Genomic DNA, 23413 nt, shown 5'->3' with positions numbered 1-23413 from the left:
CACTAATACTGCAGGGGGTAGACAGATTCTCAGCCTCACTGACCCCTCAGTCCTCACGTGCAGCGCTTGCCTTCTCTCGCCCAGGTCTCTCCGTCAGCATCCTTCCCACCATTTGACACCCAATCAATTTCATTTCTCCCTTGCAGCGTCTACCTTTGAAAATGTCGACTCGCGACGAGTACCGAGTTGGCTGGATATGCGCTCTCTCAGTCGAGTGTGCGGCAGCCGAATCTATGCTTGATACCGTGCATCCGCCTCTAGCGATCCATGAATACGACAGGAACACGTACATTTTTGGCTCCATCAGTGGCCATAATGTTGTTATCGCATGCCTCCCATCCGGAATCTATGGAACAACGTCTGCAAGCGTAGTCGCGAACGATATGAGAATGAGCTTCCCCTACATGCGCTTCTGTCTGATCGTCGGCATTGCGGGCGGCGCTCCCAGCGCGCAATATGATATTCGATTAGGCGACGTCGTGGTGAGCAGGCCTATTCCTGGATTCAGCGGCGTCATTCAGTACGATTACGGGAAAGCACTTGAGGGCGGGGAACTAGTACACACGGGCTCCCTCGATAAGCCCCCCATGGCTCTGTTGACAGCTATTGCAAGGCTTCAAGCCTACCACGAATTGCATGGCAACAGTATCCTTAACCTACATGAAGGCGCTTTGCGGAAGCACCCGCGACTGCGAAGCAAGTTCAAAGCTCCGCCTACGGCTGATGATATTTTGTTCAAGCCGCAGTATCGACATGCTGAAACCTGCGACTTCGAAAGATGCGAGGAGCGCTACCCGGATTTATTGGAGGATCGACCACCCCGACGTTCGAAACGACCGCAAGTGTTCTATGGCCTCATTGCCTGTGCAAACCAGGTCATGCGAGATGCCATAAAGCGGGATACTCTCTCTCAGAGACACGGCATCTTGTGTTTTGAGATGGAAGCCGCGGGGATAATGGACGCTTTCCCTTGCCTGGTCATAAAGGGGATCTGCGATTACTGCGACTCACACAAGAACAAGCGGTGGCAAGGTTATGCCGCGATCTCTGCAGCTGCGTATGCAAAGGAGCTTCTCTCCTTTATTCCCTCTTCAAGTGTGGCCGGCACCTCCGTGCTCACCCCCGTTTTGGACAATACGTACGTCGAGAACCAGTTTCTGCAACCGCAGAGTCACAATATTGTCCGTTCAAGATCTCTGGGGCCCCGAGATAAAGAAAAAGCGGCACATAATCAACTTCACTTGGTGCCAGAGTCGCATACTGGGCTTCGATCACGCTCCGCAGGGCCACGCCGGACAGAGATAGATCTACCAACCTCATCAAAGGCCCGGACACCTGCCAAAGAAGATAGGCATAACGACAACCACGAAGAGGATATCCAGCCCAGAACCTCAAGATCAGATCTTCAACCTGATCAGATGCATCGCTCTGAAGTGCTTAGTTCAAGGGTTGCCGCACGATCAGAACCATCGAAGCCCAAATATCCAAGCACGTCCAGCCCCAACCTTAGTCAAATCCCGAAACTTGAACCAGACGAACAGAGGTGTGGGCACGGTCAACGTAGGCGTCAAGACAATGCTAGACCAGTATTGATTGAAGATCAACTCGGCAATACAAACCGGCTTTCTCCGGATTCTCCAGGTTTTACGCGGACAAAGTCTCTACGGACGGCGGACCGGAAGAGCAAGAGTTACAATGATCTTCCGTTGGACCCTGACAAAAATACTAAGCCCAGATATCTAGGTCGAACAAACTTCCAAAGGCCTCCGCTTGAAGCAAGAAGTGGCCATAATCAACTTTCGCTGGAGCCTCCAAGAACCATTCGGCCGAGGTCACTGAGCGTCAATTCAAAGCCTGTACAAGACACCGCGGAGGATACTGATCAAGAAGACCGCTTCTTATCAGTTCCCGGTACCGTCACTAGGTCTAGGTCTGTGGACCATAAAAGATCAAGCTCCCAGGGAGACGAAAAGATGGCAAGCCATAGAGACAGCCAGCGTCAATTGCCGGAGCATCAGAACGCGACCCAAGCACGGCATACCCCGGATGAGGCGAGAGAAACCCAATGGGGACTCGAGCCCTACCTCCTGCCGGATGGTAGCGAAGAGCATATCCTAATAATTGGGATTACACTGGGCACTAAGTATACCTCCTCAACCCAACCTATGTTATCTCCGCTAACCTATATCATTACCTAGGTTGTCGAGGGTGTCGTGGGCCACGGCAGAAGACTTCTCTAAGGATCAGGTCAACCGTCTTACGGAGTGGCCAGGCCACCGGAGGGAGCCAAACGTACCGACCAAGTTAGCCTACGAAGGCGTACAAGTCAAATGGGGATGGGACATTCCAGCGTATGCGTCTTCAATATCCTGGCTGGATCTCTTACTTGGGCAGGACGGGAATTTCCACGGCAAGTCAGGCAGATCGTCTCTTCCAAGCACGATAGCAGAGTATTTCGGACTATTATGGGGCCATATCACCCAAACCATAGAGAAATCCCACGGGAAATATTTCTTTTTCAATGCTAGGTACCGCGTGGTGATCACATTACCGGCAATCGCAAAGCCTTCCGTGCTCCCAATCATCAAGGAAGCTGCGGTCAAGGCCGGTATCTTGAGCTCCCCAGCCGCAATCGCAGCCAAGTTGATTACGATGTGGGCACCCGAGGCCGCTGCACTGGTAACGCTACGGAAGCAAAGCGGCTCAATCCAACCTGGGATGTACTTGTGGTTTGCTATGCACGGACCGGAAATGCAGTGAGTCAATTTTAGCACGACAGTTGCTGTCTCTGACACTCCTGTAGGACGTGAACATACTAAAAGTACAACAAATAAGCCCACTACGAGTGCAGAAAGTCGACAGCGACACTGGTAAGGCTCCGCGCCTAGTCTACTTGGCTGTTTTACTGTTTGAAGTGGCTAATATGCGAGCACGACCTGATCAGGCGAGTCCGATAGAGCTGGCAACGCGTACAACATCAAACGAATGATCGATGCGCAGCTATCCAATGCTCGCCAAAGGGATTTTGTGGTTAAAGTATGCAATGCTTTATGCTCCCCTCGAGGTACTCAAGCTTAGAACTGATTTTCGAACCAGGGAATCGTCCTCACTGGCGCAAAGGGCTCGGAGACTTTCCTATATAAATACCTAGAGGCCGCCTACAAATCAGTATTACCGCCGTTGAGAATTTTCCAATTCACTGGCCCGGATGCGTGAGTATCGAATATCTATCATTGCCTGTATGGTCACTGAAATCCGGCTGTCTAGGGAAAGCGCGGTCTGTCATGGTGCGATATACAAAGGCTTCGAGTCTTTCCACGGTCAGTATCAAGAAAGAAGACCTGGCTTTAGACTAATCAATAGAGGAATTATAGAAAGCTACTGATGGGTCTTGCGCGGCGCAGTTTGTGCTCTACTCTAGGAGGTACGTAACGTGATTGGTCGATGTTGAAGTAGATTAACCTGCAACCAGCTAGTATCTCGCTTTAGCCTGATGATTATCTACCGATTAGCAGATCGTTACTAATCTTTTATCTCGCAGGCTTGGAGTCTCTTGACTGGCTGCAACTTTTCCCTGCAGAGTGGCATCCGACATCCCCCGCTTCCGCAATCTCGTCGAGCTCAACCTTTCTCTAGAAAGTATATGCGCGCCAAGTGCATCCTCATCCATAAAATGACACAAGAGCCCAGGAAGGAGCCCCGAGAGTCGTCATGTCACTTCGTGTTCGTTGGAGGTCCGACGTTGCCAGAGTCCGGTGAATTGCGCTCCATCGCGATACAGCGTGCACTCAAAGAAAGACGCACCGAAAGACGGAAAAATGCGACGGACCATCTAGAGTTGATGTTAAAGCCTAAGAAGCCAAGACAGAAGAGTCGAAATGGAACGACCGGGGCCTTATGTTCGTGCTTATGCTCGTCCCTGATGGAGCGGGGCGCTCGGACATGGTGGCTTGAATCGCAGGAGTCAGCTACCTTAAGACATCGTATGATCAAGCTGAAGGATTGGATTGCGGATATCTGCCCGACCTGCGGGGGAGGAGCTTGGCCCGTGGCGGGTTCTAGAGCCCCCAGCCCACAGTCACCCTGGGCAGGGCGCTCCAATCCGCTGCTGCCTGTAAATGCATTAGTGGACAGGCTCAAGGTTCAGGAACTGTTGGACTTTGCGGCTACGACGATATGGCCACACTTCCGGGGACTAGACCACGCAGCTAACTGCTACCAGGGGTGGGTATTTCCGATGGAGAATAAGCTCCAGTTATACGCCATCGTCTGGGCAGCTTCATACCACCGCGATATCCTGCGCATCACATGCGGTGCAGCCTGTGGAGAATCCAGAGACCAGCTTGAGCTCAAGGCATTAGCCCTACAGTCGCTGCAGAGCGAGATTGCCGATGTGGATAAGATCAAGTCCCCAGACGGGCTCGTGATGTGCATTCTCTGGCTGGCAGCAAACGATAAGCACAAGAAGGTCTCTCGGGATCGTAGCCCCTTCTCGCCCCCCTTCACGAACCTGCAGGCTCTGGACTTCTGCGGCGGCCAGGAATATCATCCGCTTCATTGGAGTATGGTGCAGAATATCATCTGCCGCTTTGGTGGGATCGAGAGCATACGGACCTATGCCCTTGCCTGGCTGGTCAGCCTCGCGTCGCTTATCATGGCAGTCCAATCTCTGTCCAAGCCAGTCTACCCAGTCATGGGTGCACACGGTCAACGACTAGATGTGGATCTGCAGCCACCGAGACTGCTATTTCAGCCAAATGGATATCACGACATAGTTCCTGATCTGGCGGGCTCGGGATTCTACGAGCTCCTTTACCTTTGGCCATCGATCAAACAGAGCCTCATTGAAATGTTCATCCAGCTCGGTGAATATGCTGCCGTCATACAACATTTTCAGCGGGATTCCTGCAGTCCTGCAATTCTGGATTTACTAGGAGATAGCCGCAATCTCATCCACCACCGCCTCCTCTCTCTACCTGACGAGCATGATCCTGTCGACAATATCCTAGAATACTGCGACCATGAGCCGACAATAGATCAGGCCAATTGGAATCTTTCCCTTGACATCTACCATGCCGCCCGCCTCACTGCGATTCTCTACGCGGTGCACGTCACATTCCCACTTCCGTACTCAGAAACACCCCGCGAGCGCCTGCTCTATTCTCTTCGCCCCCGCCTACACAACCTGCGCATCGAGAATGTCTCGTCGCCGCTTTTCATCTGGTGTCTGGCTGTAGCGTTGACATGCTCGATGGGACTGAACGAGCCCGAGGTGTCAGAACCCGGGTCTCCTGAATTGATCGCTGATGGGGCCGACCTGGTAGCATACATGGCATGTCTATGCCATAACTTTGGCGTCGATACTCGCCAGAGACTTGAGAGGCTTCTGAGGACTTTTGTCTGGGTTGATGCGGCTGCGACCGAGGAGTGCTGGGGCCGGATCTGGTACAAGATTCAACCTCTCTTATGACACTAGATAGTGGGTTCAATGACAGGTAATAGTTCGGCCTAATGACCTTCTTCTACCGATATATCCAATGGCATACTCTCAGAATCTGGTCCGAATATTTGGGCGACGCCAGTCTGGCAGCCACCCTACCTAAGCAACTATTGCATTCATTTCTTGCATTCCAGGGTCATACTGCCTAGGTAGGTATCAATGGATGCATGGTACCGGATGTTCCTGCCGGATATCGCTCAGGTGCAAGGGGCCTGCGTTCACATTACCCCTCCGTGGCCAGCACTTTCCATGAGCGTTTGGCTCGTTGGTATCATTAGTCAATCCCGGGGCAGGAGCCTCCAAGTTCTCTTCCTAATCCAACAAAGTTCATGATCATCATTTACGCCAGTGAACTAATAGATTCTGCAACCCCCCTATTGGACTGCCTGACGGAACTCAGTTGCGACGCAAAGCGGCCCGAGTTCGCCCGATCCCATCCCTGCTCTGAATGACTTGATCATCAAAATCATGAGACACACAGCATCGACTATCAAACCGACGAGCTTGAACCGTCAAGCCCCCGCAACCGATGCCATGTACACCGTGAAGAACATCCCAGGCAAGGGAAAAGGTCTCGTTGCCACCGAACGGATTTCCCAGGGAACGCGCATCCTCTGCGAAGAACTCATCATCCAAAGCCCCGGGCACCTCGACCAACTGAGCACTGAAAAGCTCGAAAGCCATATCAAGCAGCAAGTCGACACACTCACGGACGAACAGCGACGGGAATTCCTCGCGCTGCACCATATCTACACCTATACGACCCCAGCCGAGCAATACCTTGGGATCATTCGCACCAACGCCCTTCAAACTGACGACGTGGATGGCCAGACCGCAGGCGGGATCTTCCTGCTAGCGAGCCGCCTCAACCACGCCTGCGACAACAACGCCCAGAAGGCCAGGAACCCAAATATCAAGCAGCAAACCGTCCACGCACTCCGCGATATTGCCCAGGGAGAAGAGATCACGATATATTACCTGGGAGCGCACAACAGCCGGTCGGCGCGTCAGGCGGCGCTGCAGACGCGATTCAACTTTACATGCGCCTGTGCACTGTGCCGCTGCCAGACGACGAAAGCGCAAAGAACGACGAGATCCTCGAAGAGATCGAGCGGCTGGACGGACTCGTCAGCGACCGCGGCCTGCAGGGTATCCTGTCATCACCGCTGCAGACCCTGCGCCACCTCGACCGCGAAATCCAGCTGTATGACATGACGGGCCCAGATGACGTCGGTTGTGCGAGAGCATACTTGGACGCGCCGCAGGTTGCGATTGCGCACGGGGATCTTCGCGGAGAGGGCGGAGCGCTTGTGGCGGATTTCCGAGGGGGACGATGGCGAAAACGTGGACAAAACTGCGCCGCTGGCGCGTGATCGCTCGCAACTGTCGCTGTACGGAATGTCCATGCGGTGGAGGACGGCCGTGGATGATGTTCCTGTTGGACTTGGGACCGCGGAATTTGAGGACTGGCTGTGGAGGAGGGAGAACGCTTCTGCTGCAGGTCCGAGGATGCAGACAGGGCTTCGCCTTCGCAACCGCGCAACCTTTCCTGCGTTCAGCGCCCTGCCACATAAATGGGGAGCGGATATGGACTACTACGACGGTTCTGGCCGACCGCGTCGACACTGGTGCCTTCTCGCGGAGATTGTGGACTTTGACTTCCTCACCCGGCTGCACTTGGAGATTCGTGATGTCGACGGGATGAAGGTCCCTCTGTGGTTCTACACCGACGGTCGAGGAAGTGACTTAATGGAGAGCGGGTAGATCCAGAAGGGGTACACCGTTGCGATTCTCTATGCACAGCGGCACTCGTTCGAGTTCGATAGCTCGGGGATCCGCCTTGAAGACCCGGCGAGGATCAAGGTAAGAGCTCAGATAGCTGGATTCCAAGCCTGAGGCTCGCTGACACATTGCATTACTATAGATCTTTCCAACCTCGCTGCAGATGAGCCTGGCAACAGCGACGACCACAGGACATGCCACGGGTGCGGGAAAAGCTCAACCTCCCTGAAGAAGTGTGCCAGATGCGGTTTCTTCTGGTACTGCGGCAACGTATGTTTCCATCAGCATCTACCTAGGGTTGTATAGGTCTCATTACTTACGCACGAAACCAGACCTGTCAGACGCGTGGCTGGAACGAGAAATCCCACAAGGCCAGTTGCAAGCTTCTTCGCGATCCCGATTTGAGCACCATGTTTCTCCTTGATTAGAACCGGTTTGATCAGTATCGCAGCTTTCCTATATGAGCCTACTGAGGCCATTACCACGGTGCTACAATGCAAAGTAATACCTGCCGGATATATGTAACTAGCTGATACATAGGTAGTATTAAACATTGAGCAATCTAAGTTTCCATCCCAATACCATGCTGAAAGGTTACCCTCACCGCTGCCCACTGGCAGTCTAAGGGTCAAACACCTTGCCGGGGTTCATAAGAAAGCTAACAGAAAGCAGGTAGCGCCCGTCAGTCGGAGAAGGTCGAGGCTTGGTAGAGACAACATACTGGGGATCCAAACTCTTCTTCAACGCGCACATCACAGCAACGGTCTCCGGTCCCAGTTCCTCCAGAAGACATTCCTTCTTGCCGAGGCCGATTCCATGTTCGCCCTGCCACCATATCAGCAAACTTCACCATGAGGAAAATTTGTTGACAATGACCTCAACATACCGAAACCGTCCCCTCCATTTCCAGCGCCCGATGGACCATCTTCCGGACACATTCCCGCACGGCCTGTGCCTGAGCAGCATTGGCAGGGTCGTACATGACCGCTTGATGGAAATTGCCGTCACCGACGTGGCCCAGGACGCTGGAGAATAACCCCAAGGCACTAGATTCTTTCTTGGAGAGATCTATCCAGTCTCGCCAATATTACTCCATGTGAGGAACTGTGCTATGGGAAGACCAACGTACCGATAATCTCGGGCATCCGTGACAGTGGCACCGCCACGTCCGTGGACCAGATCTGTGTCCCCTCCGGTCTCTGCGCACACATCGCCCACACGGCTTCCTTGCGCGCCGACCACAGGTCGTGCATCTCCTGCTCGGTCGTTGCAAATTCAAAGGCGCTGCCGCCGCCCTGGGATGAGATCGCTTCGACCTTGGCGATGTCTGCAGCGATGGACTGTGCTGTACCGGAGAATCTATGGCATCCAGTCAGTATTCTCTTCGATGATGGGCTGGAAAGGGGGGAGGGAGAAGGAGTACTTCAATAGTAGCGTGGGCTTCTCCTCCCACAGTCTACCCCCCGAGCCGCCGTTCTTGTTGATGACGCCCATCTGCACCTCGTCCATGAGCTCCACCGCAGCAATCGGGACCCCCTGCCGCATGATCTTGGAGGCGCAGGCGACCGCATCACGGACAGAGGGGAAGGTAGCGACTGCGACGCTGTGTGTCTCGGGGATCGGTGCAAGCTTGAGGGTGATTTCGGTGATCATGCCGAGTGTCCCCTCGGAGCCGGTGAAGAGGGCTGTGAGGTTGTATCCGGCGGATGTTTTGCTAGACTGGTTAGTCATGAAGTGGCCCAGGGAGAAGAGGATCACGCACCGCGGTCGATGTCGGGTTTTGATTATGGAGCCGTCTGCTAGAATGACGGTGAGGTTCAGGACCCAGTCCTTCATGGTCCCGTATCGGACTGCGTTTGTTCCACTGGTCTGGTTAGTCTAGGGCTTGTACCCTAGGTAGCTAGGGAAGAGACTGATGTACCTGCAGTTTGTTGCGACCATGCCTCCGATGAGTGCCTGGTGCACGTTAGTCGGATGAAAGGCGCCACGCAGTCACATACAGTAGGGCTTGGGTCCATCGGAAGCCAGAGACCGCTCTCCTTGATGCGGTCGTTCAAGTCAACCCAGTTGACTCCAGGCTGCACCACGACATCCATACTAGATGTTTCGGTCAACCCAGCCTTCTATACAACTTCTAGAATGTGACACGCACTCTTCCTCATGAAACGCAACAATCCGATTCATCTGCGAGAAATCTATGCTCAATCCCGAGTGCGGCGCCGTGAAGTTCCCTTCGACGCTTGATCCTCCCGCAAAGGGAACTATATGCAATTCATGAACAATCAGATACTGTCCTCTTGCAGACGGGGTGCCATACTCATCGGGATCTTATACTCAGAGCAGATCCGAGCAATGACTGAGACCTCGTCTGTACTCCTTGGCGTTACAACGGCTAAAGGTCTCGCTGCGCAATGCGAGGTCGAGACTCCAGAGGACGAATGGAGTTCGATATCTTCCTCGTCAGTGGTGACTGAGTCTGGCCCGAGTGCGTCGGAGATTGCCACGATGCCCTATGCAAGGAAATAGTGCTTAGCTGGGTTCAGAGCTCGCGGTATGAGCACAACTATACCTTGAGCATTGTCTCACGGTCCGCATACTTCACCTCGTTCGTCTCTGGCAGAGAAGCTGGCGCTGTATAGTGCCACGAAGTCAGCGCAAGCCCGCTTAGGCCTGCACCAGCCACCGCAGAGAACCACGAGGCTGCGAATTTGCTCTGTAGCCGCCTTCCTGGCTGTGTAGCACTCTGGAAGTGTCGAGTCCATTGCGGTTCCCTCCGCGCAAAGGACCTTCGAGCAGAAGACAATATCGGTTGAGGCCTGAGTACTCGTACTGGATGCATGATGACCTCCTTTGCGTACTCCTCCGATCCTGACCTGGCATCGTTTTTATGCTAGAGCCGGAATTCCTCCGCCCCAGTCCCCTTTGCCCACGGGTCCGCAGCGGCGATTCCAAATGCGGATATCCGCCAGATCCGACAGGCGTGGAGAAGGGGTAGGGCTGCCCCAGATTTCCCCCGCGATTTGTGCTCCCGACTCTGGCTGGATAAGGCTATCAGAGTACTATAAAGGCCTTTCCCATGCCATGTCTCCACTCGTACAATCAGACCATTCGGACAAATTCAGCATGGCGTCTGATCCGAAGAATATGGCTACCCATACCGAGTTCGCCCCGTCAGATGGCAAGCCTGCCGAGGACATTGAGCTCTCGGAGGGTGCCCCTGTGATAGACGAGGAGATGAACAGGAAGCTGCTGCGCAAGATCGACATGCGATTGATGCCGGTGGTAAGTCCACTCCCTACAAAAAGAGAGTCTTTGCTTACCCCACAGATGTGCTTCACGTATGCCCTGCAGTACTACGACAAGGCGTTACTGAGCCAGGCGGCGATCTTTGGCCTGCGAGATGACCTTGGGATCCGGGATGGGCTCAAATATTCGTGGGTCTCGCTGATCTTCTACTTTGGGTATATCGCTGGCTGCTACCCGGTAAAACCCTCTTCAGCTTCCTCACATAGGATGATTAAGTTAATATCCCTTGGGTAGATCTCCTGGCTCTCGCAAAAATTCTCCATCCGCAAAGTGTGCCCGATCATCTGCTTCCTCTGGGCCATCGTCGTCATCTGCACCCCCGCCTGCACAAACTACGCCGGCATGCTGGTCAACCGCTTTATGCTCGGCCTCATCGAGAGCGGCGTCTCGCCAGCCTTCATGCTCTGCACGGGCATGTGGTACACCCACTCAGAGCAGGTCTTCCGCTCCTCCCTCTGGTACTCCTTCAGCGGCGGCTCGAACATCATCTCCCCGCTCATCAACTACGGTCTCGGACACATCACCGGCGGCGCCATGGCGCCCTGGCAATACATGTATCTGATCGCGGGGCTGGCGACGCTCCTCTGGTCCGTGGCGCTCTGGTTCATCTTCCCCGGGAGTCCTGAGGAGGCTCGTGGGTTTACACCAGATGAGCGAAGACTGCTCCTCGAGCGCGTGCGCGGCAACAACGCCGGGTCTGAGAACAGAACGTTCAAGGCGTACCAGATGCGCGAGGCGCTCACCTCGTACCAGTTCTGGTTCATCTTCGCGCTCTCCACGCTCTCTAGCATTGGGTCCGGCGCCGTGACGACCTTCGGCTCCATCATCTTCAACGGCATGGGGTTCTCGACGTTCCAGTCGCTGCTCCTGAATATGCCCATTGGAGCTCTGGCATTCATCTGCGTGCTGGGCTCTGGGTATATCGGGCGCAAGGTCCCGAATGCGAGATTGCATGTTGTCAGTGGGGCTTGTTTGCCTGTCATCCTGGGGAGCTGTTTGATGTATGCCCACCTCCCTCTCTATTCGATTGAATACAGGATTACACGCTGATGATATGATATCTACCTATAGATGGCGCCTCCCCTCCTCCGAACGCGCCGCCCGCATCGTCGGCTTCTACTTGATCAACTTCTTCTCCTCAGCCTGGGTGCAGTGCATCGCCATGGGGACCTCCAACGTCGCCGGACACACCAAGAAGGCCACTATGGCTGCGGGGACATTCATCGGGTACTCGCTGGGCAACATTATCGGACCGCTTACATTCGACGCGTAACTCTCCCTCCCTACCCCTTTATAAGCCATACTGTCATCATGAACCCTACCCTATCTGCCCTATCAACAATATGAACCATACTAACAAGACACAGAAACGACGCCCCCCGCTACGACCCGGGCTTCCAGGCAACAGTCATCTGCTTTGGTATTTGCCTGTTGCTCGCGCAGGTGTTCCGGGCGCTGCTGCGCGCCCAGAACCGCAGGAGGGAGAGTGAGTATGGGGCGCCTAGCAGTGAGCACGGGTTGGAGGATCTGACAGATGGGGAGAATAAGTCGTTTCGGTATCCGCTGTAGGAAGCTGTGGTGTGGTATGGTTCGTGATATGGTCTTTAGTGTGTGGGAATATAAGCCTACTATCTCTATCTCTTTCTTTATTTCTATCTCCCTCGGCTGGCTTTTTGGAGGTATGACTCTATAGGAATGGAATTTCGGGTACCTTATGCTTTGGCAGGATTGTCCACCGCTACTAGAATGTATACGAAGTCTTATCACTTCTATACGCGCCTCGACTAAGAGCATCTCTGAGTATTCAAGTAGGTTACACTAGCGGGCACGATTCTAGCTTGGGGTCGTAGCCTGTAGTATACCTAATAAAAACTATATATCCTTGTTTTTTAAGTAGATAAAAGAACAAAAGGGATTACTGCGCTATAGAATATATGCCTTAGGTACCGTTATCTTGGGTGTTTCTTTATCTTTCTAACTCGCCTCTAACCCTCATCTGTATTAAGGAGCTTTATATTCACAGGTCACGAAATTCTAGTTATTTCAGGTACCATAGATATTGTAAAGAAGTACCTGTCAACCTAGGCACGTTGATTCGGAGGCCCAGCTACAACTAATTTATAACTAAATATATGTATATATATATCTAGATATTTATATCACACCGAAGCCTATGGTGTCTCTCGCTTTCCATGTCCATCGCAGCTTCCTCATTCCACATGCATCCTCGCATTTCGCTCATTAATCAACTCAATCTGCGCCCGCAGCCGCCACGGCACATCCATCCTATCCATGATGGCCTCCAGGAGCTGGATCGAGCCGAGGTCCGTGTATCGCGGTGAGGAGATGGCCTGCTCAAACTCTTGCTTTGTGGTCACGACCCGACTGTTCGTTTCCCCGTCTCGAGCCCCGAATGCGCGGAGCAGGAGTTGGTGGTTCCAGAGGGGGATGTCGTTGTATCCTGTTCGGGGGTATGATCTGTCAGTTAGGTGGCGGGTTTGGAGGAGGGGAGGTTGGAGGGGGGCGATGGATGGGAGGTAAGCGAGCTTACCCTGCTCAGGCCCGTGGATTGCGCGCTCGATCGTATAACCGTTGTTGTTGATGTCGCCGGGGCGCGCCATGTCGCCGATGCGCTTCCAGATCCAGGATTGGGTTATGCGCGGGGACGTAAGGTCGGAGGGGTACGGAGCGTCGGATTGGGCGGCAGATGAGGGGGAAGGGACAGGCGTAGAGGGTCTCGGAGAGGCGGGTTAGAACTAGATATCTTGTCTTAGTTATGACACCTTTTCAGGGACAGGGTGTGTTACACTCGATCAAGTATACATTTTCATACCGAGCGTGTCCGACCTGGACATAGGTCGCGGCGACGAGGACAGACTGCGCCATTCTCGGCGGATTCCTTGAGTGGCCGCCAGTATTGGAGTCAGAATGGATGAACCCCACGTCGATGACGAGGTCGCTGCCGGTTTCGATTGCGTTCGCTACGCCGGGGAGCGAGACCTGTCCATTGTACACGCCGCCAAAATACGGTTTGTCCTCGGGCACGATGGACTTGCCCATTGGGGTGGTGAAGGTCGGGAGGTCGAGCTGGTCTAGAAGACGGTTCATAACATCTGTTGCACGATATCGGTGCACCAGAGCATCGACGATGATGGTGGGTGCCGACGAGGTCTTGATTATGTCAATAACGGCATGGATCGCAGCAGTACATGCCTCGTCGTCGGTCCGGGGGTTCAGGTCAACCGGCTGGTCGATCAAGGAGGCAAGAATTGGGACGTGAACGAAGTCCATTGGTACAAAGATGTACACGGGGAGGCTGCGGACGTAGCATTCGCGGATGACTCGCTATCCCATCCAAGTCAGCTTCCTCTATTCGCAGCCAAGGAAAGGAAAAGAGCGTACGTCAACCTCTGCAGGCGCAGTGGCAACATCATCAAGCCAGCAATGCGCCGCACGGACAGACTCGGAGATCTTCGAGTAGACCTGGACCCAGCCATACCATCAGCCCAAGCATCCGTTCATAGAAGAAGAAAGACCAACCCGATGGTCCGGATCCGGGCCCAAACAATGATGAATCATTGCTCTTGCCTTCTGTGCCCTCGTCCCCGTCGTGCCCACGATATGGATTAGCTTGACGTTCTCCGTGAACGCGCCCGCCACCCCGTTGATTGCGCTGAGCTCGCCGACGCCCATGGTCGTGACCACTGCAGTTAACCCGTTCCGTTAGAGCTGGTCTCGGGGCACGGAATAAGAAAGTGACTCACAAACACCCGGACACCCCTTGACCCTGCTATATCCGTCCGCGGCGTAGGCAGCGTTAAGCTCGTTGGCGTTGCCAACTGGGATACCAGAGGTTAGCCCTAGGTAACACACAATTTTCAGTGGACAGACGTACCCCATGACAGTCCTTCGACTCCATCAATATAGTCGAGTAGTTCGAGGTTCATGTCACCAGGCACACCCATAACACTCTGCACGCCGAGCTGGCGGATCCTAGCACTCGTCAGATTCCAGATAGAGTGAAGTTTGCTGTACAGGTGCGGTAGGCGTACCTCTGCCAGAGATATGCGGCGAGCGGGATTGTCAAATCATCTCTAATCGAACCCATCGTGATTCTCGTGGTATTGGTGTAAGTTGAGGGGCCACTGAGGATAAGTCCCAATCTTTAATAGCTGGACGGAGGTCCCCCCATTAGCGGAATTACTCCGTCCAGAACAACTCGGAAGCCTGGTGTTCCGAGGTGAGAGGAGACAGAATATATGCAAGGCGTGAGTTGGAGTGATCTAACCAGATCCAACCAAGCTGCTTGCTGGTTTATGCGACGTCACGGTCTACGGGTCAAGGTGGTGGCGGTGTATACCGCTTTGGGATATCCGACAACGCCGCACGCCCGCGACATTGGCCGGTCGGATAGACTGCGCTCAATGAGTGGTGGCCGCTTCTCCACATTTGAGACGAACTGCCCCAATGTATGGGGTGCAGATGAGTCACGTCTCGGTTTGAAGATGGGATATCTGAGGCACCAGAGAGCCTGGAAGTATTCAGGCCCATATGCCTAACGAGGTATGCGGATGTCCACCTCTAATGTAGTGAAGATGTTCCTATTCTAGTGGTAGAAACAAGCTCGACACGCTGTTCAACCCAACCATGTCCGGTAGCGAGTCCCAGAACTCCGAGCCATAGATCCAGTCTCCTTCGGTATCAATCCCGACATCCGGGCCAATTGTAGTGTATCGAGAGAGCACTGGACTACTCTCTCGTGGTCTGTCAGTATCTGCTGCACACGAATTGAGAGCAGCGTTGATCAAAATCTCAAGGAGAGCGGCATAGCGCTGCGCCATGTGGACATCATCCGGGGAATTCTCCTTGATTGCGTCGACAACGCCCAGAATAAGGCGAATCCGTGGACTCGACCGGTCGAGGCGCTCCTCGGTTTGAAGAGTACTCTAAACAGCCCTAGTCAGCGGGGGAGCCCGAATATGTCGATGAGGTCGTACCTTGAGGAGATACAATGCGGCGCATACTGTGTAAAGCCAGATCTTGACACCGGCATATTTGAAGGCCTGCGTAGGAGCAAGACAGTGGAGCACACAGTGTAGCATGTCAATAGAAGCGGCGGTCGCATCGCTTGCGAGCTGAGATAGTGCGCCTGCAGTTTCCATCTGGATGTCGGGGAGGCGCTCAAAGATATGCGCCGCCGGGCTCAGGCCGCAGAGTCGGATGTAATAGTATTCGACATCCAAACAGGCCGCTCGCAAGGGCAAGCCTTGATGCATATCTGCACCTGCGTCCCCGTTGCTCAACTCTCGCTGCCGCTTCCAACGGTCAAGACCCCGTCGGAATCCTTCCCATGCCGCGAGAGGAACAGCTCCAGACCCAGCCTCGGTCCTCCTCCAACTTCGGAGAAGCTCTCTGGCCTTTGACATATGAACCCCAAGCTCCACAGCGCTTTCCCAATGTGCATCGTCGACCATGCTCGTCGGGATGTGGTCCGCTAGGTCGTGGCTTCCCGCCACCTGCACTTGCAGCTGTGGCTCGAGCCGCAGCCGAAGAGCCAGACTCTCGTCGGCGAGCCGCAGGAAGGTGCGCAAAATCCGCGTCCATTCCTGACTCAGAGCAGAGCCCTCAGCTGTCCCCGTCTGTTCGTCAAAGACCCCAATCTCCCGTGCCAGGGCGATGGCACTCGAAAGCAGCATCCTTCCTTGTCAGTCTCAACAAAGCAGGGGATGCAAAGAGGACCTACCATGACATCTTGTTGCTCCTGTACGCTGTCGCTACAAGATTGAGGCGCTCGGGTATAGTCGGCCGAGCATGCGCAGCGCCATCCGGCTGATAATGCGGCTCGAAGAGCTCCAACTCGCCACCATCGCCGAGAAAGTCCTCTGGCGAATTGATTGCCTTGGGATGCCACTCGATGAACAGAAGCAGTGCGGCAATCGCACCATAACGTCGCATCCCTGACGCTCCCCATATCGAGGACTGGAAGAGTCTCTGCACCCACGGCCAGGTGCGCCAGTGGATCCGTTCTGACCTGGCTAGGCCATTGTACCCGCTGAGAACGTGGTACCGCGAGGAGAGTGCAATCACTGCAGTAGTGAGCACCGGCTCTGCCGTAGCCAGAGAGACACAGTGCTCGGGGGCTCCGTAGTACTGAGGCACCACGGGGAACAGGGGCCACAGCACGGAGAAATAAAACCCGAGGAACTCGACCGCTTCCTCCGCCCGGAGGATTCCTCTCTTCACTAGGAAACACTGTTTCCATCCGTAGGAAAGGTTTTGATGCGAAGAAGGAGACTGCTCGTCTGCCCCGCGACCGCGAGGCTCACCTGCAGCTCTCAACCGGCCGTCATCGATCTCTTCCTTTGAGCCCGCAACTGCAATCAGATCCAACGCATCGCTTGCATCCAGCAGATGCGTCGACAGAATCCGCTCCTTGGTGCTTGCACCACGGCCTGGCACCTGCGCCTGGAAGGAAGGAGCGGCCGCGGGCTGCCCCCGAGCACCTGCGTCAGATATGTTCTCCGCGCCGAGAGCGAGAGCGAGCCTCGGCGACGACCGGACCTTCCTCTTCTTCCGTCGATGCGTCGTCAAACAAGCTCTGGACTCTTCCTGGCATCTCTGGCACGTCGTTTCGCTGGGGCCCGTCACGCATCGCTTCTTCTTCTCCCGGCAGTTGTCGCAGGAGGCGTAACCACGTCTCGCGCGCTGGCTGGCGGGCGAAGTGGACTGGTTGATCGGAAGAAAGGTGATTGAGGGGGAGTCGCTTGAGTTGTCCATCGCATGGTCTGGTCATGTTCGTGGTTGCCCAGCAGAGGAATGGAGAGAAGAACGACAGTGGAGGAAGCGAGTTGAATGTGGAGCGACAAGCGGGGAAAGAACTCCGCTTAGTATCCGGCTATTAGCCAATCAGGCGGCGGTATTCTAGATGGATACCATTTACAGCAGGGCTAGGTAAGCCCATGTCGCTTTACAAAGGCATAGTTGGTAGGCGTAGATGAAAAATAGCCAAAGACGCTATAACAAGTTATCCTATAGACCTAGATGCAGGGGACATAAAGATTTGACTCTTTAAGTACAAGTTATCAGGGTTTCATGTATAGCATTAGGTAGGTAAGCCATTCTTGAATCAATGTCACAGCCAATGACACGGTTCTATGAGTGCACTACGCAGAAATCTAGTAAGAAAGGATCTGGCGATGTTGCTTGAACGGGTGAATACTAGTAGTTGGTAGGTAGCTAATAGATGTCAATCAAAGTACATGGGAAACGGCACGACCAAGCGCCTAAGTAGTGGTAGTAAGAGTAGTAGTACCGGGGCAGTAAAAGACGCGCCGGACAGGAGATACATAAAGAGAATCAAAATGATGGATACGAGATGGCCGCAACCAAATGCAATTTGAAGCTCAGAACCCAAAAGATACGCGCCTGAGATGCGAACTCCTCACTATAGAGGCAGACGAGGTTGCGAACTAGTCCTCAAAGGTGTCCAGCGTCTGCTACAGCGCGCGCTTCACAGCCTGGGCATTAGATTTCTGCCCGATGCAGCGCTGCCTGATTGAGCTGCATGTTGGTCTAGCCGACTTCTTGGGAGAGGTGGTGGGAGCCGCCGATGTGCTTGCAGCGCCTGAACTGGGAGACGGCGTCTCCAACCCGTTTAAGGAAGAAGTAGAGTTCCCAGTAGACTCATTCCCCGCCGAACCCTCGTTAGCCATCATCTCCAGGCTAGCAAGGTAGTCGCTCGTCCCATTGACCGGGTCCTGGTCCGTAGCCGTGCACGTCGCCTCAAGAGCGACATCCCCGTGAGAGCCAGAGATAAACTGGCCATCGTCGTAACCACCACCACCGCCGGCTAGCAGATTTTTAGCCGCATCCTCATACCAGCCGTTGATGAAGTCGCCGTGGAAGCAGTACCCGTCCCCGGGCGTATCGCTGCACGAGAGCAGAAACGGGGCGGAACCGCTCCAGCCATCCGGAGCCACTGCGCGTGTATTGTAGAGGACGCGGTAACGCAGTTGCGGGATTGAGACCATCCCCTCTGGACAAGTTTGGCTATCGTCGGCGAAGTCGTAGCTGAGATCGTCTGGATTGACGCACTGCGGGAACACGAGGTTCACCTGCAGATGCTCGTCGCAGGTGGAGGTGGGCATCTGGGCGACGTTGGCTTCGCGCGCGTCGGAGCCCTCGCAGAACCATTCCATGTCGTTGTACGGGTTGTCGGCCTCGGTCTGGGTCGTAGCCGAGGCGTTACCGGAGAGCATGGCGAAGTCTTGGGGGACTGCATTGGTCGCGAAGGCGTTGGTGTAGTAGGTGCTGAACTTGAAAATGGGGACTTCGGTGTATGTGTCGCCGTCGACGTGGTAGAGGGTGGGCACCCCTGTTGCGGGTTGTGTGAGTGGGAGATACGGGCAGTAGTGAGGGAGTATGTTAGGTAGGGTACTTACAGTAGACAGACAGGTCATTCGGGTTATTGCCAGTATAGCAGCCAGTCTGGAGCTCGGCAGAGGTGGGAAGGACGTTGGTGATCGCGTCGCTGCCGAAGAAGGTGTGCATGTGCGAGGTGTAGGCGCCAGGCTGGACAATCGCGTCGATGTTCTTGTTCATGAACGGAGCATGACTCAGCTCGGTCCAGGCAGTGGCGAGGCCGGCACCAGCCAGGATGGAAAGCAGAGAACGCATAATTGGTGGACTTTTTTTCAAAGAAAGACAAGTAAAGAATGGAACTGATCCCAGATCAGGAGGGGTTAGGGCACGAAAAGGAGTGACGGTGCAGAAACAGCAGAGATACACGAGAGACATGATCTCTGGATTCCAACCTTAGCCTCATGGTCTTATACCTTTTGCCTTGCGGCAAGCAAAATTGAAAATGCTGAAGTATGTTTCATGCAAATGAACAACGGGGGCATGAAGGGATATCCCACCCGCCATGTCGGATATCCCAATTCAGAACAGCCGCTCGAAGATTCTTCCTGGCCAATGGGATAAAACTGTCCATGACAGTTTGAACAGATCCGGCAAGTGATTCCTATGATAGATTAACTGTGGCCCCTCGCTTAGCCTTGTGGACCCCGTCCCTTGATTTGACGGGCAAGCAGAACCCTCCAGGGCGCCCTTCTCTGTCTCTCTGGGCCTGCTCTCGTCAGAGCTATATAAGCGGTACCCCTTGCAATGGCTTTCACATTCCCTACATGGAAATTCCCCTTACGTACAAGAGCCTTCATACGTGGATGGCTGGATGGACTTTGCCTTCGCAAGCTTCGCCCTGGGCACGATGGGGAGGCCTCACTATTTTTCGGACATCTGTATTACCTACTACAAGACCTGTAGTCTCTGAAGGAAGATGCCAATCCCCATCTCTACTCGTTGGTTCATCGTGAGTAACTTGAAAGTCAACGATTGGGCAGATATGACGCATATCATCCTGCCTAACAAGTGGGAAACCTGATGTTAAAGCTCGTGAACTTAAGGTTTAGTTTGGGTGTACACCGGGAAAAGTGCTAAATTCACTCATGGTGCTATTGTGCCTAGGTAGGTAGTTGTAGAGGTGATGTCAACACCGTCACATGAGTCCAAGTGGTTGCTGGATTTACTGTCCATGAGACCGAGATCCTAAACATAGTAGTCGTTCCTAGTTGGAGGAAATCATTTATTCGCGTCTGGTTGTTGCCGGATATTCCTCAAACGGGAATCGCGACCTCTGACATGAAGTCCGGGTCCAACCTTGGACGGGTCTGGTCAACTGGGCACATGCACATGCAGGCTCTCAGAGACATTTTTCGTTTGCGGGGTCCCCAGATATTGGCACGAACTACACATTATTCCATCCAGTCAATGCAGCCAGTGTAACCCCTCATCTATCTCCAGCATCATCCTGAAAAATACTGATAACCGAATTACTGCCCCCTGTCAGAAGCAGGATCGGATACATCAGAGACCGTCAACATCTTTTCTATCTTCCCTGAGATCACGACCTGACCTATATAGTCATTTCATCGCAAGTTCCAGATGCAACAATGTGGCTCTCTGACTTGATAACCTTGACAACTCTCGCCCTTCCCCTCTTCCACTCAGCCGCATCCGCAATGGCAACCCCAACCCGCGTCCCCTCCTTCGGCTCCAACCCAGCCTCATTGAACATGTACATCTACGTCCCCGACAATCTAGCCCGCACCCCTGGCATCGTCGTAACCCTCCACGGCGCATCCGGAAACGCCCAGCAGCAATATACTTCTACGCCCTACGCCCGCCTCGCAGAGCAATACGGGTTCGTTGTTGTATACCCCGAGTCGCCGCAGGGTGCGTGGGACGCGACCTCGGCGAAGTCGCAAATGCACGATGGTGGTGGCGCCAGCCAGTCTGTTGCGAATATGGCGAGGTATGCGCTTGACTTGTATGCTGGGGATAAGGGGAGAGTGGTTGTTAGCGGGGTTTCTTCTGGGGGCACGATGGCGGTATGGTTTACGTCCTTCTAGTCTGTTTATAGACATTTTTTTATGTCCCTTTGTTAAGCTTTGTTGACGCTGACTGCATGAGAGCAGATTACAATAGCAGGAGCATACCCAGACATCTTCAGCGCCGCAACAACCTATTCCGCAGGCTCTCCAGGCGACATCAAGAGCATGTATCCGGGATACACCGGCAGCTACCCCAAATTCCAGCTGTATCTTGGGTCCGAGGATACAGTTATCGGGTCGGCGGCGTTCAACACGACGCTGGAGGCGTGGGCTGCTGTGCTCGGGTATGACGCTACGCCTGACCAGGTGCAGACTGATACCCCAGTGAGCGGGTGGACGACGCATGTGCTCGGGAGAAAGCTGCAGGGGATCTGGGCGGAAGGAATCGGGCATCCGGTTCCGGTGCAGGGGGTGCAGGATATGGCGTGGTGGGGGTTTGCGAGGTGACTCGTATCTCTCCCTGATGCCACGGTAGAAATAGGGTGTGAGTTCGGTCTACCTACAGTCACTGCATTTGTGATGTTTGAAATTCTGAATGTACGTCTCTTTCTTATTGCGCGAACCTGACACACATCCAAATCCTAGGCTTGCTTTGCAAGGCTATGGCCAGAGCAGATAGCTTGTGGTTACCTAGGGTACTTATGGGGAACGGTACCGATAGACGAGAGCTGAATAATATGTAACGTGGTTGCTACCTAGGCACCAGTGACTTTTCTAAGTATTTCCCACCCGGTTTGCCCATGACTTTGACGCATAACCTTGATATTGTGCCATGTCTTAAATGTGTGATGAGGATCGCTGGTTGGCTAGGGACTTCGTCCGGCCTATCTTCTGTTCGCATCCATACAGATACAAAAGGAATATACCAATGTCATTCAAAGCTATCGATTGATGAATGCCATGCCTACCAAGTAAGCACTTGAAGATGGGAGAGAGTGCAGTTACCTCCATTGCCAAGGAAGGCTGGCCGAGACGCCGTGTAACATCCAACGTGGTCGCTCTCTCCTAAATATAGGACTGCTGGACGAGGCTGAAGTCAGGTTCCTCCTTTCGTTCCAGTCGATTTTGCTTCTCAGTCCCGGGCTCGAACATGCCGAATCCTACCAAGCCTGCAGTACTGTGAATAAGACATCATCATTCGTGAAATATGTCTGATGATGTTTGTTCGATGAAACTCTGGCCGGAGGCTTCTCCGCCAGTGAGAATTATCGTGATAAACGCCGCCAAGGGCGAAAGGGGTACGAATGGATATCGATCAATGTTGGAGGCGGGGCTATCTCTCACTGCCAGGATGACCGGGGTTTGGGTGTTACAAGCATTGGCCTTGGGGTGAGAATACGAGCGAGGAGGGGGTAGGACAAGCCTGACACCCTTCAGCCTCGTCAGCAGCCGCAGCATTTATAAGAATGCGAAGCGGAACGACGATCGAGTATCCCCACACTGTCAGCTCCAGTTCATGCCATGCCTGGTCCTTCATCATGTCTTTCCCCATCATCAACCACACTTACTATAACCCAGTTCGTCCTGAAAGCCCCAGCCATGTCACGGTTGACTCAAGAATAGTCAACCTCAATCCAGAAATGCCCGACCAACAGGAATCCAGCACCCAGCTCAATGAGGGCCCTGCACCTACTCCAGCAGCATGGGGCATCGGTTGGCAGTGCCCTGCCATGATGGTCGGTTTTGCGGTCTGTGGTGCATCGGTAGCGCTCGGTCACCACATATACTACAACAACCTTGACAACAAGCGCGTTACCTCCGTCGAACAACAAACATAGGCTGCTCGAATCGGAACTGGCCTGCCTTTCTCTCGCGTGCCTTTCTTGTAGCAGCTGTTGGTGTTGTCGCCGCCCAAGAGACATGGGCCACCCTCCGCAAGAAAAGTATCAGACTGTACGGGATCAATAACATGTTTAGCAGCTTCAACAACCCGATGGCTTTCTTGTCTCTGGATCTCTGGGTCTACGCAAAGACACTGACTGTTAGTAAGATATTATTACTATAAGGATACATAAACAACAGGGTAATTAGGAGAACGGACTAGGATGAAACACCGAATAGGGACCAGATGACAGACACTAGGCGTAGTAGTACTGTGATATCATTCTCACAGGAACATATCAGGCCAAAAGGAGGATTCTCTCAGCACTCCTTACGGGAAAATTGACTAACTTCCGCCGTAGAAGGTGGGGCGGCGTAGAGACTAGAGTAAAGGGCGTGTTTGGACAGTGGTGGTAGGGTATAGAAATTAATGTTGAGCATCAACGCGGACTAAGCCCCGCACATGCCTGGCTTGCTATGTATGGGAAGCAATTGATTGCGAGTTTATGGGGTACTACACGCCGCTACAGTACAGAAAGTAGTTGGGTTCGAC

At 53.8% G+C, this 23413-nt stretch overlaps 10 protein-coding genes across 10 annotated transcripts; 6 read left to right on the top strand and 4 right to left on the bottom strand.

Moving 5' to 3' along the window:
• Positions 1–131: 131 nt before the first annotated feature.
• Positions 132–1305, top strand: BDW74DRAFT_187736 (uncharacterized protein; the record flags this gene model as incomplete). The annotated part of the gene is made up of 2 exons (XM_073731561.1): positions 132–1142; positions 1252–1305. The coding sequence occupies exons 1-2, from the start codon at positions 162–164 to the stop codon at positions 1303–1305; spliced, it is 1035 nt and encodes a 344-aa protein (XP_073579992.1). The 5' UTR covers positions 132–161.
• A 2157-nt stretch (positions 1306–3462) lies between these two features.
• Positions 3463–5672, top strand: BDW74DRAFT_84462 (uncharacterized protein). Its single transcript, XM_073733869.1, has one exon. It carries the CDS (start codon positions 3644–3646, stop codon positions 5468–5470), a length of 1827 nt encoding a protein of 608 aa, XP_073579991.1. The 5' UTR covers positions 3463–3643; the 3' UTR covers positions 5471–5672.
• Positions 5673–5968: 296 nt separating this feature from the next.
• Positions 5969–7511, top strand: BDW74DRAFT_181841 (SET domain-containing protein; the record flags this gene model as incomplete). The annotated part of the gene is made up of 5 exons (XM_073730122.1): positions 5969–6506; positions 6569–6704; positions 6766–7207; positions 7265–7363; positions 7425–7511. 5 exons carry the CDS (start codon positions 5969–5971, stop codon positions 7509–7511), a joined length of 1302 nt encoding a protein of 433 aa, XP_073579990.1.
• A 392-nt stretch (positions 7512–7903) lies between these two features.
• BDW74DRAFT_170220 (putative D-lactate dehydrogenase (cytochrome)) lies at positions 7904–9860 on the bottom strand (the record flags this gene model as incomplete). Its single annotated transcript, XM_073727135.1, has 11 exons — positions 7904–7940; positions 8004–8107; positions 8169–8350; positions 8412–8641; positions 8706–8996; positions 9045–9146; positions 9204–9238; positions 9283–9379; positions 9435–9543; positions 9600–9792; positions 9852–9860. 11 exons carry the CDS (start codon positions 9858–9860, stop codon positions 7904–7906), a joined length of 1389 nt encoding a protein of 462 aa, XP_073579989.1.
• Positions 9861–10405: 545 nt separating this feature from the next.
• On the top strand, positions 10406–12157 carry BDW74DRAFT_181839 (putative MFS transporter; the record flags this gene model as incomplete). The annotated part of the gene is made up of 5 exons (XM_073730121.1): positions 10406–10564; positions 10610–10765; positions 10823–11589; positions 11660–11857; positions 11956–12157. The coding sequence occupies 5 exons, from the start codon at positions 10406–10408 to the stop codon at positions 12155–12157; spliced, it is 1482 nt and encodes a 493-aa protein (XP_073579988.1).
• Positions 12158–12798: 641 nt separating this feature from the next.
• BDW74DRAFT_181838 (thiamine diphosphate-binding protein) lies at positions 12799–14696 on the bottom strand (the record flags this gene model as incomplete). The annotated part of the gene is made up of 7 exons (XM_073730120.1): positions 12799–13324; positions 13422–13933; positions 13991–14071; positions 14129–14292; positions 14353–14427; positions 14484–14581; positions 14641–14696. 7 exons carry the CDS (start codon positions 14694–14696, stop codon positions 12799–12801), a joined length of 1512 nt encoding a protein of 503 aa, XP_073579987.1.
• A 493-nt stretch (positions 14697–15189) lies between these two features.
• On the bottom strand, positions 15190–17365 carry BDW74DRAFT_187735 (uncharacterized protein; the record flags this gene model as incomplete). Its single annotated transcript, XM_073731560.1, has 3 exons — positions 15190–15534; positions 15586–16285; positions 16332–17365. The coding sequence occupies 3 exons, from the start codon at positions 17363–17365 to the stop codon at positions 15190–15192; spliced, it is 2079 nt and encodes a 692-aa protein (XP_073579986.1).
• Positions 17366–18084: 719 nt separating this feature from the next.
• On the bottom strand, positions 18085–19264 carry BDW74DRAFT_170217 (DUF1996 domain-containing protein; the record flags this gene model as incomplete). Its single annotated transcript, XM_073727134.1, has 2 exons — positions 18085–18962; positions 19030–19264. The coding sequence occupies 2 exons, from the start codon at positions 19262–19264 to the stop codon at positions 18085–18087; spliced, it is 1113 nt and encodes a 370-aa protein (XP_073579985.1).
• Positions 19265–20667: 1403 nt separating this feature from the next.
• BDW74DRAFT_181835 (alpha/beta hydrolase family esterase) lies at positions 20668–21486 on the top strand (the record flags this gene model as incomplete). Its single annotated transcript, XM_073730119.1, has 2 exons — positions 20668–21036; positions 21124–21486. 2 exons carry the CDS (start codon positions 20668–20670, stop codon positions 21484–21486), a joined length of 732 nt encoding a protein of 243 aa, XP_073579984.1.
• Positions 21487–22517: 1031 nt separating this feature from the next.
• BDW74DRAFT_181834 (uncharacterized protein) lies at positions 22518–22817 on the top strand (the record flags this gene model as incomplete). Its single annotated transcript, XM_073730118.1, has 1 exon — positions 22518–22817. The coding sequence occupies one exon, from the start codon at positions 22518–22520 to the stop codon at positions 22815–22817; it is 300 nt and encodes a 99-aa protein (XP_073579983.1).
• Positions 22818–23413: the final 596 nt, after the last annotated feature.

This window comes from Aspergillus multicolor (assembly GCF_047715735.1).
Source record: "Aspergillus multicolor strain CBS 133.54 unplaced genomic scaffold BDW74scaffold_31, whole genome shotgun sequence".
Lineage (NCBI taxonomy): Eukaryota > Fungi > Ascomycota > Eurotiomycetes > Eurotiales > Aspergillaceae > Aspergillus > Aspergillus multicolor.
This window is presented reverse-complemented; position numbering and strand designations above follow the sequence as displayed.

Bases quoted from the DNA above. Each gene is read 5' to 3' on its own strand.
- BDW74DRAFT_84462 (XM_073733869.1), top strand. From the start codon at position 3,644: ATGCGCGCCAAGTGCATCCTCATCCATAAAATGACACAAGAGCCCAGG.